General features: G+C 66.5%; 2 protein-coding genes across 2 annotated transcripts in view; one reads left to right on the plus strand and one right to left on the minus strand.

The window, feature by feature from the left end:
• Window positions 1-12,893, minus strand: part of LOC132078984 (NAD(P)(+)--arginine ADP-ribosyltransferase 2-like) — a 348,971-nt gene that overhangs the window by 124,669 nt on the left and 211,409 nt on the right. The window lies entirely within an intron of this gene.
• LOC132077188 (microtubule-actin cross-linking factor 1, isoforms 6/7-like) overlaps window positions 3,311-12,893 on the plus strand; it is a 40,904-nt gene continuing 31,321 nt past the window's right edge. The window contains exons 1-5 of the mRNA XM_059478739.1: window positions 3,311-3,736; window positions 5,456-5,526; window positions 6,507-6,627; window positions 12,231-12,395; window positions 12,605-12,744. Coding sequence (XP_059334722.1) covers window positions 3,311-3,736; window positions 5,456-5,526; window positions 6,507-6,627; window positions 12,231-12,395; window positions 12,605-12,744 — 923 coding nt within the window. The remainder of the gene's footprint in view (window positions 3,737-5,455; window positions 5,527-6,506; window positions 6,628-12,230; window positions 12,396-12,604; window positions 12,745-12,893) is intronic.

Consider the following 12,893-nt stretch of genomic DNA (forward strand, 5'->3'; position numbering starts at 1 on the left):
GATTTCTGTGAAAACAGCCTCCTTTTCCGTCTTCGCGGTAATTCCATCCCCCCCGGTTCATCCCCATGCTGGCGCTAATGCGCTCTCTCTCTGGCAGACGTCTTTTTCCAGTCCCAACAAAGACCTCCCAGTGCCACTGGGCGAGCTCCTGAGCTGGGTCTCTGACATCAGCAGGTCGTGGACGGGCTCGAGGGGAGCCCCGGAGGCGGCAGCTGCTCGGCTGTGCCCACCTGCACAGGTAACATTGACCTCCCCCGTCTGTCCCGGTCCCACAGCAGGTGCGCAGCGCTGACGGCCGGGCTTGGTGGCTTCATTTCATGGATTGTTCTCCCTGTCTCATCCCATCTTTTCTGTTCGCTTTGTTGTAGTGTGGCTGGATGTCCATACCACTTCCCCTCATCGCCGCCATGGAGCCCGTCCCCCACCCTGAGGCCGGTGGGACTGCACCTGAGGACATGGGGACGTTCTCCCTCACCTTTTGCACTTGCCAGAGTCCCCTGCCAGAGACTGGGGCCATGGTGCCCAAGCTGCCAATGGCCCAAGAAGCACCCGCAGGGTCACCCGGCCCCCACTCGCCCCACACACTCCCTCCTCTCTGGGGATGGCCCCCTGGTGTGGTGTCGGGCTCACTGCGGATCTCCAAAACATCTCCCCACCCGCTCTCATCTGCCACCTGTAAATCCTGTCATGTTACCCTCTGCCTCTGGTGTCATTATTGCTCTCATGACCCCCTTCGGCTTTGCATGAGGTGCCCCTGCACGCAGCTCCAGGGCAGTCCCCACTCCCGGGGCCCCCCAGACCCCAGCCATCACTCATGGGGACACTGGGGGTCCATGGATTACCCAAACACATCTCTTTTTGGGGGCAAAACACTAAACTTGTACATACCACTAAGTGTCTGTAAAAGGAGCAGTGCGGGCCCAGGGCTCCCCTGCAAGGGCAGTAAAGGAGAATCCTCTGAAACCAGCTGGCAGCTCTGTGTGATCTGTTCACCCCCTGGCCATGCCACTGTGGCCATGGGCTCCCATTGCCTCCTGCAGCTTTGTGCCATGGGCTGTATGGGCTGCTGCAGGTCATGGTGAAGCGTGTCAGGGTGCCGGGGGTCTAACCAGCTCCTGGGCCTGGATGTACCCATGGTGCTGCCAGGCACAGAGCAGGGCCACGGGGTCGTTCGCAGAGCTGATGGCACAGCTGACACTGCTGGGAGGTCAATGTGGGTGCAGCATTCGACCCCTGGTTTTGGGGAGTGGGTGCTGCTGGTGCTGTGGGGGCTTCTGAGCATTGCTTGTATGAGGACAGACCTGTCCCTTCATCAGTGGGGCTCTGGGCTGGGCAGGGACACTGTCCTCCATGGCACTGTTCCCATGATTGCTGCTACCACTGCCGGTGCCATGGCCTCTGCCTGGTGTGGGCTGTGCTGTGGGTGCTCTCTTTGGGCGGTGGGGGCTGCTGGGGTGGATGGCAGTGGTCAGCTGTGGGGCTGAGGGGCTTTAGGGGGTTCAGGATGTGATGGCCTGGCACCCACTGGTAGGACAGCAGCATTCAGAAGGGAAAGCCTGGCAAACCTGGAGACATCAGTGCAGCCATGGCACAGGTGGTTCGAGGGGTCTGTCCAGCCCAGTGAGGCAGGTGCAGCCCAGGCTGGGACCTGTGCACAAGGGTCATCCCACAGCAGTACCAGGAGCCCCAGGCATTGTGCCAGGAGTGCTAGAGCTGTCAGGACCTTGCAGGACCCCTGCAATGTCCAGGGGTCTCAACTGTGCCAGGACCAGCCAAGCATGTCAGCAGCCCCGGGTGGGGCTGGCCGGGACAGATGGCGGTGGCTGGGCAGGACGTTAATTGCATTGTCCATCAGCAATTAACCGCAGCGTCCGTCTGTCCCCACCAGCAGTGGGATGAGGCTGTTAGGCACAACTGGGCCGGGGGGACTCAGGGGGGCTGCAGGCTGCTGCAGCCATTGGGGGGACCAGGACAGGCCCCAGAACAGCAAGACATTCCCACAAGCTGCTCGGGGCCCTGCCCCACGTCACTGGCCCCCCAGATATTTCCTTGTGTCTCCCAGATGTTCCCTGCACCTCCAGATATTCCTTGCTTACCTCCCAACTTCCTGACTCCTCCCCCATGGTGAGTAACCTCTCCTAAAGCTCATGAGACCACCAAGAGCCCCCTGACCCATGGCCCAGTCCCATGTCATGGCCTTGAAGCCCCTCACACCCCCCCCACCCCCAACACTGGCAGGGTCTAGCTCAGTTTCCTGGTGAGAAACGCCCCTGCTCCCAGGCCCAGCCTTGGGACTCACATCCATTTGCCAGGGAGGAAACCTTTCCCCCACACCCCTTTGACCCCATGCCAGGGACCCTCGCTGGTGTCCCTGGGGCAGTGGGATCCCCCGCAGTGGCTGGCAAAGGAGGATGAGGAGGGTGGAATGCCCTGAGATCCACGCTGATTGCTTCTGGGGTGAGCCAGCCTCTTGCCCCACACAGCCCACTGTTCCCTGCCCACGGACACTCCTCATCATCTCGTGTTGCTCCATGTCACCCTCCTGCCCCACCGACACCTCCCACAGTCCCTTCAGCACCGAGCGCCGGCAGTGACCCGGCCAAACTCGTCACCATGGAGAACTCCACGATTTCCCCCATTTTAATGCCCTGCATGTCACCCTGCCCTGCTGCTGCGGAGGCTGGAGCGAACCCTCCCCGCTGCCCCGAGTTAAACCATCCCTCAGAACCGCGGTGGCACAGGAGACACCGAGCGCCTCCCCGGCCGTGCAGGGGTCCCTCGCCCCCCGCCCGCGTTCACCCACCGCCCTTCGGGGTGTGAGTGGCAGCACCGCCCTGTCCTGGCTGGGACCCGTGGCCGCTGTCCCAAGCGTGGCCGTGGCCACCGGCTCGGCCCTGCTGGCACGGAGCGGCTGCCAGCTCGCTGTGCCCACCGCCCCGGGCGCTGCTGGCTCGGCCCCCGCCGCGCCGGGAACGCTCTGTTCAGCTCCTCCACAAAGCCCGGCCGGCCTCTCCCACGCCCCCCCCGAGCAGGGGCGCTGAACCTCCCCATGGCCAGGGACCCCCGGACCCCCCCGGCCGTGCCGCTGAGGCTCGGAGCCCGGGTGAGCCGGCCAAGGGCTGCTGCGCCCCGTGCGAAGCGCTGCTGCTCCGTGCGCTGAGCCGGGGCCGCAGTTGGCTGGGGTCGTGAATCCCCCCGTGCCCGGTGCGAGCGGGGATGGTGCTGCCCCAGCGCTGCTGCTCTGTTCCCCTGAGCCGGGGCCGCAGTTGGCTGGAGCGGTGAATCCCCCCCGTTCCCGGTGCGAGCGGAGATGATGCTGCCCCACGGCTGCAGCCGCCACGTCCTGCCGGGCACCGGGCAGCCCCCAGGGCCAGCCGGACACGGTGGTGCGATACGGGCACGTCCTGCCGGGCACCGGGCAGCCCCCAGGGCCAGCCGGACACGGTGGTGCGATACGGGCACGTCCTGCCGGGCACCGGGCAGCCCCCAGGGCCAGCCGGACACGGTGGTGCGATACGGGCACGTCCTGCCGGGCACCGGGCAGCCCCCAGGGCCAGCCGGACGCGGTGGTGCGGTGCGGGCAGCGCTGTGCGGGACCGGGAGCAGCTCTCAGGCAGCTCCAGAGCTGTTTGCTCCGGCTGTCACGGGCAGCCCGCGGTGTCCGGTGCCCGAGCCGGGGCAGGGGGCAGCTCTGGGACACTCACAGGGACCCAGCGGGTCCCAGCACCAGTTTGGGGTTTGCTGCTCCTCGCTGTCCCGTGTCTCTTGGCACGTCCCGACTGGAGCAGCCGGAGCAGCCGGTGCTGGCACCGTGTCTGGGGCAGGCTGGCAGCGATCATCGGAGCTCCAGCCCTAAACCAGCCCCAGCTCCAGCCCCAGCTCCAGCCCCAGCCCCAGCAGCCCCGGCTGAGTTTGGGCTGGAACAGCTTTTGCCAATGCACACACTGCTATCCGATTGCCTGTGCCCAACCCCGGGCAGCAGTGCTGGCATTGTCACACTGCAGTCCTGCCCTGGGATGGGAGCACACGGGATCAGGGACCACCAGCGTGGGGCAGGAGGGCTGTGGGACCGCCTGTGACTGCACTGGAGCTGCCACAACCCATGGTGGCCCCGGCTGTGCCATCCTGCTCCCTCCCTGCACACTGACCTGGCCCTGGCAGGGGAAGTGGGGCACTGCTGTGGCTTTTCCAGCTGGTGGGTGGCACTGGTGCCTGTGCTGGGGCAGGTGCCACACTGTGGGGGCGTGGGTTGGTTGGGGCCCTGCAGATGGCATTGTGACAGCAATGAGCTGGGAGCACACATCCCCAGAGTGTCCCCAATGGGACTGAGCCCTGCTGGTGTTCCAACCACGAGGAGCTACTGTGGCACCAGCACCCAGCACCTGCCTGGTGCCTCTTCCCCTCCTCCAGGGAATTCTGGTGGTGCTCCTGACCAGACCCTGGCTGGGGTTCCTCCTGCAGCAGACACATCCCAGCCCCTTCCAGCCCCCAATGCTGCAGCTCCTGCTCAGCTGCCTTATGTCACCTTCCCCGGGTCCCTCCATGGCAGCAGTACCACATCCCTCCTGCACCACGGGGGTTTTATCTCCATTTATCCAGCCCACTCTCCCTGGCTGTTTCCCCTGGTACAATATTTTGGAGATGTGGTCGTGTCCTTGCCGAGGTGTTGGGCTCATCACCATCACTGTGGCTCTGCCCTGTTTCCCTCACAGTGCTGTCTCCCCCTCCTTGTGCTCAGCCAGGTGACCTGGCTTAATTAATCAGGGTTAACGACCAGTTAATTACAGCGCTGTGGGAGCAGCATCACCCTCAGCCTCAGGGTACAGGCTTGGTGTGATCCGTCCTGCCAGTCCAGCTCTCCACTGGGGCATGAAGGAACTGCTGCCTGTTCATGCCCCGTGCCTGTGCCAGGGCATTGCTGGTTGTAGATTTCAGTGTTTGCCTGGCATCTTCTCCCATGTGTTGTGGCAAAGTAGCTGCACTGGCAGCATCTGAGGAGCACCTGGTCTGAGACACCACTGCTCCATGACAGAGCAGGGGCTTTTCCATGGGCCAGTTGGAAATTTTTTGCTGAGAGTCAGTTTGCTGAGGGTCAATTTGGGCTCAGCCAGCAGCTCTGCAGTGCACAGACCAGGTGAAGGGACACTGGGGACCAGATGTACCTCCAGAGGCAGCAGGGTGAGATCTGGGAGCGACCCAGCTGAAAAAGGTTTGGAAATTTAGGTGCACCGCAGGAATGCAGAGGAGCTGGAGCCAAGCCAAACCTGCAGGTACTGGTGGTGGCTGGAGCACAGGACAGACAGGGGATCCTGGCCAGGGGAGCTCTGTCCCAGCTGGTGGGGATGGGCTGTCCCTGGGGAGACACAGAAATGCTCCAAACCTCCTCACTGTGGAGCTTTGTCCCTCTGCCAGGACTTGGTGTGCCGTGCCCACCGTCCCTCTGCTCTCCCCGCAGGTGCACCATGCTGCAGGGGACACCGGAGATGGTGTGGAGGGCTCGCCGTGGGACAGGGAGGAGCTGGAGAGGTACGGGGAGTGCTGGGCGCTGCCAGGGGCACTGCTGGGCACTGCCAGATGGGCCGTGCCAGCCATGCCCAGGTGTCCACACCCTGACAGGGAAGCTGTTGAACCCTTCACGGGGCTCTGGGGCAGGGAGGGTGTGGGATGGCTGTGCTGGGGCCAGCAGGGTGTGAGCAAGCTCAGGTGTTGTCCTGGTTCAGAGCAAATTCGGGAGAGGATCCCCAAAGGGGTTCCTGTAGGAAAACAGATTCAATTGGCCCCTCCTCCCAACCGGTCTGGGAGAAAATACCTCCTTGGAGAAAAGTGGAAAAAACTGTTTATTAAACAATAAAACCTAAACGATATTGAACAATAAAACCCCTTGCTGCTCCAAAAGAGATGACAAACTAACAAAACCACGTCCCCGGGTTGCAGTCCAGCTCACTCAGTCTCTGATCAGTCCCTCCGGTGCTGGAAATGCCATGGCCCAGGCCCGGCCCGGTGGCCACAACTGCAGCTGCCGGTGCTCTGCTGGGTGTTCAGTCCAGAGCAGGTTTCAAGAGGTCCAAAGAAAAAGGAAAAAAACCCACAGTCCAGGGAACTTCTTTGCCTCAGCTAGCTAAAACTAACTAAAAGCAAAGGAGAGCTCTGTCCTGCAGTCTGTCCATCTGCAGACAACACAGTCAGGAGCAGGAATGTGGAGGAGTGAGTGCAGTGTCTGAAAACAAACTGCGCCCTTCTTCTCTCCCCCCTTCACTCTCTGGAACAAGTCTTAAAGGTGCAACACTTATTATTCAGCATAAACAGAACGGGACAATTCGGGATAAAAGCATCATAAAGTTAACCCAGGACAGGTGTGGCTGTAGCCAGCAGGGTGGGAGTGAACTCACGTGTGTCTGGAGCACACCTGGTGCAGGTGGGCAGCGAGCCCAGAGTTCAGGGCAGTGCAGGGACAGGGGACAGCGGCCGTGTCCTCACAGCCCCGTGTGTCTGTGCTCTCTCCCCAGAGCCTGCCTGCGCTCCGAGCAGAGGCTGGAGGTGCAGGAGCAGCTGCTCGCCCTGCGGCACTGGCTGGACGCCGTGGAGAAGCGGCTGCTGGCGCTGCCAGAGCCTGGCACGGCCCTGCAGGTAACGCCTGGCCCCGGGTCGTGCAGAGCCGGGCAGGACCAGCCCACATCTGCACCGAGGCTGCTGAGGTCTTGGTCCTCGCAAGGGAGGAAGGCACCTGGCCACAGCTGGCTGGGAGAGCCTGCAGCACAGCCCTGCAGCCGTCCAGGGTCGGGTCTCCTGCGTCCGGCTCCCTGTCCCCAGCCCAAGATTGCTGTTGGCTTGGAGGGAGCCCCATGGCCCTGGTAGTGCTCAGAGTACCATGGCCTTGGAGGCCTGCTGGCCACAGGGCCACCTCCTGCACTGGTGGCACTGTCACAGCTGGTGGCACTGTCACCTGGGCACTGGAGAGTGGCTGAACAGCAGGGGTGCACAGCTGGGCAGAGGCAGTGTGAGGGGTGTACAGCTGGGCACAAGAGGTGTACAGCTGGGCACAAGAGGTGTACGCCTCACAGGCTGTGCACAGGAGGTACAGCCAGGCACAGGGGTGTGCAGCTGGGCACAGGGGGGGTGAGGCTGTGTGAGGGGCATCCATCCAGGCACAGGAGGTGTGTGGCTTTGTGAGAGGTGTACAGCCAGGCACAGGGAATGAGTGGCTGTATGAGAGGTGTACAGCCAGGCACAGGGGTGTGAGACTGTGCGAGAGGGGTACAGCCAGGCACAGGGAGTGTGTGGCTGTGCACAGGGGGGTGTACAGTCAGGCGCAGGGAATGAGTGGCTGTATGAGGGGTGTACAGTCGGGCACAGGAGGTGTGTGGCTTTGTGAGAGGTGTACAGCTGGGCACAGGGGGTGTACAGCCAGGCAGAGGGGGTGTACAGCCAGGCACAGGAGGTGTACAGCTGGGCATAGGAGATGTGCCCTTGTCATGCCAGGTCAGATGTGTGCCCCCACACTGCCTGCAGAGCCGTGTGCTGCTGTGCCCCCTGCCCAGGCACAGGGGGTGTGAGACTGTGCACAGGGGGTGTCCAGTCGGGCACACGGGGTTTCCAGTCAGGCACAGGAGGTGTGTCCCTGTCAGGTCAGGTCGGATATGTGCTCAGCACTGCCTGCAGAGCTGTGTGCTGCTGTGCCCCCTGCCTAGGCACAGGAGGTGTGAGGCTGTGTGAGGGGTGTACAGCTGGGAACAGGGGGTGTACAGCCAGGGAGAGGGGGTGTGTGGCTGTGCTCAGGAGGCGTGTAGCTTTGTGAGGGTGTCCAGCCGGGCACAGGAGGTGTGCCCCTGTCAGGTCAGGTCAGATATCTGCCCAGCACTGCCTGCAGAGCCGTGTGCTGCTGTGCCCCTGCCCAGGCGCGGAGCCGCAGCGGCAGCAGCGCAGTGGGGGCTGCCGGCCGCCTCCTCCTCGCCGCCCCTCGCCGGCTCCTTTTGTTGGAGGCCTGGCCGGCACACGGGCTCCCTCGGCACACATGACGGCACAAACTGAAAGGGCCATTCATCGCGGCCCCAGCGCAGACAAAGCCGAGGCCGCACAGAAACCCACCCGGCTCCCGGGATCTGAGGCTGTGCATTCCAGCCGCCCGCTCCCGCCCGGTGCCCCGCGCCGGGCTCCGCTGCCCGGGGCGCCCGTGCCACCCCGAGCCCGGTACCTGGGGCTGCGGAGCGTGCCGGGCGAGCTGCCGGCGGCCGCGGGGGACGGGGGTGGCGAGAGGCTCCGAGCTGCATCCTCACCCCCTGCCCAGCTTCTGCCTGGCATGTCCCGGCCGGGCTCTGTGGGTGCTGTGGGGTGCCCGGAGTACCTTGGGGTCAGACCCCGCTGGGTGCCCAGCCCCTCGGTGCCAGCAGCACAAAGCTCCGGAGCCGTGCGGGGAGGAGGAGGATGCCGAGCTGCTGCAGGACGCTGCGGAGCCGCCGAGGCCCTGGCAGATGCTAATTCCCGGCAGCGTCTCTGGCAGCAGACAAAGCCCCCGGCCCCGCCGCCCGCCGCTCCCAGGAGACCCCAGGGAGCCCCATCCATCAGCGTGGCCGACGCGCCTGCAGCGGCCCCCCGGCTCCCGGGGCCCAGCGAGGGGCACCCGTGCGGCTCTGGGGGGCAGCATCCAGTCCTGGGGGGCTCTCAGGGGCTGGGAGGCCGGGCTAGGGCAGGGTGGGGATGGGGCTCACGCCAGGGGCAGGAGCAGCCTGGGCTGGGCGCCTCCGGCTGCCCCCTGCTCCCTCCAGCACGCCGGGTGGCAGGGAGGGGTTCTGGAGAGCCAGGCCCGTAGCACCCTGGCTCTCAGGGTGAGATTCAGTTTAGCATCTTAACAGCCCGGCCTGACCCCCGTCAAACGCAGCCCTGCTCCACTGAGCCCCCTGGGCCTCTGGCTGAGGGGTCCGTGCACCCAAAGAGCCCCAGGGAGTGGGGCCAAGCCCCTCAGGGAGCGCAGCAGCCACTGCCTGAGGGGCCAGAGCCAGGGTGGGGTCTGCAGCCCCATAACGGGAGGAGCTGTGGGGCGGTGTGACCATGGGGCCGTGACACTGGGGTGGTGGCACCGTGGGGCCGTGACACCGTGGGCTGTGCTGTGCTGGGGCTCATGGTGAGGCAGCACAGCCTGGGCTGGTTCTGGGGCAGGTGCCGGTGTGGTTACCGGTACCAGAGCAGTTGCTGGTGCCAGCACAGTGCCAGAGCAGGTGCCGGTGTGGTTACCGGTACCAGAGCAGTTGCTGGTGCCAGCACAGTGCCAGAGCAGGTGCCGGTGTTAGTGCTGGTGCCGGTGTCGGTACAGGTGCCGGTGAGAGCACAGTGCCGGGTGTTAGTGCTGGTTCCAGTGCTGGTGTCGGTACAGGTGCTGGAGCAGGCTCCGGTGTTAGCGCTGGTGCCGGTGCCGGTACAGGTGCTGAGGCAGGTGCAGGGGCAGCAGCAGGCGCAGGTGTTAGTGCCGATGCCGGTGCTGGTGTCGGAGCAGGTGCCGGTGTCGGTACAGGTGCCGGTGGGAGCGCGGTGCCGGGGCAGGTGCTGATGCTGGTGTCGGTACAGGTGCCGGGGCAGGTGCCGGGGCAGGTGCCGGTGTTGTGCCGGTGTCGGTGCAGGTGCCGGGGCAGCGCGGGGTGCGGGCTCTCGCCCCCCCGGGCGGCGCGGGGCGGGCGGAGGGCCGGCACCGCCCCTCCCCCGCGGGATGGCTGCGGGGCCCCGGGGGTTTCCCCGGTAACGGCGGCGATCGGCTCCCGGAGGGTTAACGGGGGCGGTGTGCTGTGTCCGGGGTCAGACCAGCCCCGCCGAGCCCGGCGCTGCCGGTGCCAGGGTCTCCGCCCGGTGCCCCCGCGCTCCCCCCGCGCCGCGGGCGCGGCGCACAAAGGCGGCGGGGCCGGGGCGGCGGTAACGGGGACCGAGTCTCCCCCCGTCGCCTCCGCCCCGCTCCCCCGCGCGGGCCGGGCCCCCCCGGAGCGGTAACGGCGGCGGCGGCGCCCCCGGCCCGGCCCCATGGACGCCCGAAGCAGCCGAGGGGTGAGTGCGGGGCGGGGGCTCCGGGGCCGCGGCGTGCGCGGGGCCGGGCGGGGTCGGTGTCCCGCGTGTCCCGAGGGTCGGGGTCTCCCCGGGTCACCCCGCGCAGCCCCCGGACACGCGGGGGTTGCGGTGGGGTGGGAGTGCGGTGACCCGCGGGGCTGCACCCACCGGGACCGTGCCGTGGATGTGGGTGCGTGTGCAGTGACCGCGCCGTGGGTGTGTGTGTGTCGTGACCGCGCACGGGGGTCGCGCCCGTGCCGTGGGTGTGGGTGTGTGTGCCGTGACCGCGCACAGGGGTCGCGCCCGTGGCGTGCCCCACGGCGGGTTGGGCCGAGCGGGGGGCTCAGGGTACCCCGGCACCCACGGCAGGGGCACGGCCAGGGTGGGTGCGTGTGGGCACCGTGTTCTCCCCAAGCGTGTATGGGGCTGCCACAGGTGTGTCTCATGTCACGGCTGATGCAGGAGTGGGGGTCCCATCGCTGAACTCCCCCCAGCCCCGAGCAGGGGTGCGAGCGTGGGGTCTGCCTGTTGGGGAGTGTGTGCACACGGGTTGGAGTGAGTGTGTGTGGTGAGTGTGTGCGTGTGTTTGCATACGTGTGGTGTGTGCGTGTTTCTTTGCACACGTGTGTGTTATGTGCGTGTGTTTGCACACGCTTGTGATGAGTGTGCGTGCGTTTGCACACGTGTGTTTGTGTGTACACACGTGCACAGGGGCGTGTGCCCAGGGCCGGGGGCAGCAGCACTGCGGCTGCGGCGGGGGGGCTGCCGGGGGAGGGTCCTGCCGGGTCACGCCGGGGATTTATGGCTGCGGCAGGGCTCGCAGGCTGGGGAGGCCACCTGCCCGTCCCCGCTCGGTGCCCCCAACCCCGTTCCCCGGGCAGATGCTCCTCTCTGGCTGCTCCTCGTTAATCCAACGGCGCGGGGCGATGCCGGGCGGGAGCATCTGCCTCTCCCCTGCTGCCACTGCCGCGTCCCCTGCCCAGACGCGTGGGACGGGCACGCTGGGCACCGCCTCGGGGTCCCTTCCCTCCAGCCGTGTCCCCTCTGCCTGTCCCGGTACGCTGGCTCTTGACAGCCCTTTGCTGGGGGACCCTCAAGACCGGAGGGTGAGGTCAGGCAGCGCCGTGGAGTGAGGGGTCGAGCCGAGCGCAGCCCGGCGGCACCTGCGGGTCCCGCGGTGGTCCCGGTAACGCGCACCCCTGGCTCGTTGCAGGCCGGGATTTGAGGCGGGGGCCCGGCGCCCGCGCCATGGGGAACTCGGTGAGCCGGCCCAGCTGCCTGGGCGAGAAGAGCCGGCGGCCGGAGGAGCTCCTGCGGGAGCCGGGGCTGGACGCGGGGCAGCCACCCGCAGGAGGCGTCGCGGAGGCCTGGCCGGTGCTGCTGGAGAAGGCGGCGGTGCCGGTGGAGAATGGCTGGAGCCCGGGGCCCGGTGTCGCCCGGAGCCGGCCGGGCAGCCCGGTGCTGAGGCGCAGCCAGTCCGAGGTGGCCGTGCAGAACGGGGGTGCGGCTGCAGTGCGGGGGCAGGTGGGGGGCGCGACCTGGACCCCCCCCCGGGCCGGCGCTCCCCGCAGCACCTGGTCCTGGAAGCCCGTCACCACCCGGGAGGTGACCGAGGTGACGGAGGTGACCGAGACCATCGTGACGGAGATCGTGGAGGTGACCGAGTACCCGGCAGGTGACAAGGGTGGCGAGCCCGTGGTCACCCGCACGGTCACCGTGCTGACGGAATGCGTGGGGGAGCTCGCTGCTGCTGCTGGACACACGGAGGGCACCGAGGTGACCGACGGACAGAGAGCCTTGCTGGGAGGACGCTGTGCCAGGCTCTGTGCCACAGCGCTGCCCTCCAGCGGGGTTTTCTCCTGGCCTTGGGCTCGTGTGGACTTGCTGTCTGTGCCCTGGTGTAGGCAGGGCTGGTGGCACCGCTCGTGCTGGGCACCCAGCCTGGTGCTGGAGGACAGGGAGCTCCCTTCCCTCAGCTCTGGCTGGAGGGGCCATGCATCTGGAGGGTTCCAAACGGCACCAGGTGTGCAGCCCCTGCTTTGGGGAGCCCTGTGAGGGATTTCAGGGAGGACCCCACGGGCTGGACAGGGTCCCACTGTCACCAGTATCACCTCGGAGAGAGTGCACGGTGTGGGGGCTGCTGCCCAGCCCCATGGCTGCCCTCCACGTGCCCACACGGGCAGCTCAGCCACCTCTCCCCACAGGTGTCCTCACGGGCTGTGCCCGTCCCAGAGGAGGCAGCAGAGAGGGGCCAGGAGACGCTGGAGCGGCTGCTGGCCTGGGTGGCAGACATGGAGGAGCTGGTGAGCAACCAGAAGCCACCGTCGGCGGAGGCCAAGGTGGTGAAGGCGCAGCTGGAGGAGCAGAAGGTCAGCCGGCGTGTCCCGCCCACGCGTGTCCATGCGGGGATTAGGGGGCCAGGGCTTCAGCCCAGGGCTGTGCTGGGTTGGGAGGGGTGCACAGGAGTGCCCAGCACAGTGTCCCCGGTTCCTGCATCTCCCTGGGTTCCAGCCTAGTGCTGTGCTGGGGTTCGAGGGGTGCACAGGAGTCCCCAGCACGGTGTCCCCTGTCCCTGCAGCTCCTGAAGCGCCTGCTGGAGGAGCGGAGGCCACGTGTGGAGCTTGTCCTGCAGGACAGACTGACGGCACCCGAGGGCAGCACCGGCCTCTTCAGCCTCGGGGAGAGGTGGGACAAGCTGATGCAGGAGGCTGAAGCCAGGTGGGTCAGGGGCCAGGTCCTCATCACTGGGCTGGCATCCACGTCCTGCCGGCACAGGCTCTGCCCTCTGGTGTCCCCCACACGGGGTCTCTGTGACACCCTGATGTCCCTGTGCTCTGCCCCGCTGGCACTGGGGCCACCATGATGGA

This window comes from Ammospiza nelsoni, chromosome 1 (assembly GCF_027579445.1).
Source record: "Ammospiza nelsoni isolate bAmmNel1 chromosome 1, bAmmNel1.pri, whole genome shotgun sequence".
Classification (NCBI taxonomy): domain Eukaryota; kingdom Metazoa; phylum Chordata; class Aves; order Passeriformes; family Passerellidae; genus Ammospiza; species Ammospiza nelsoni.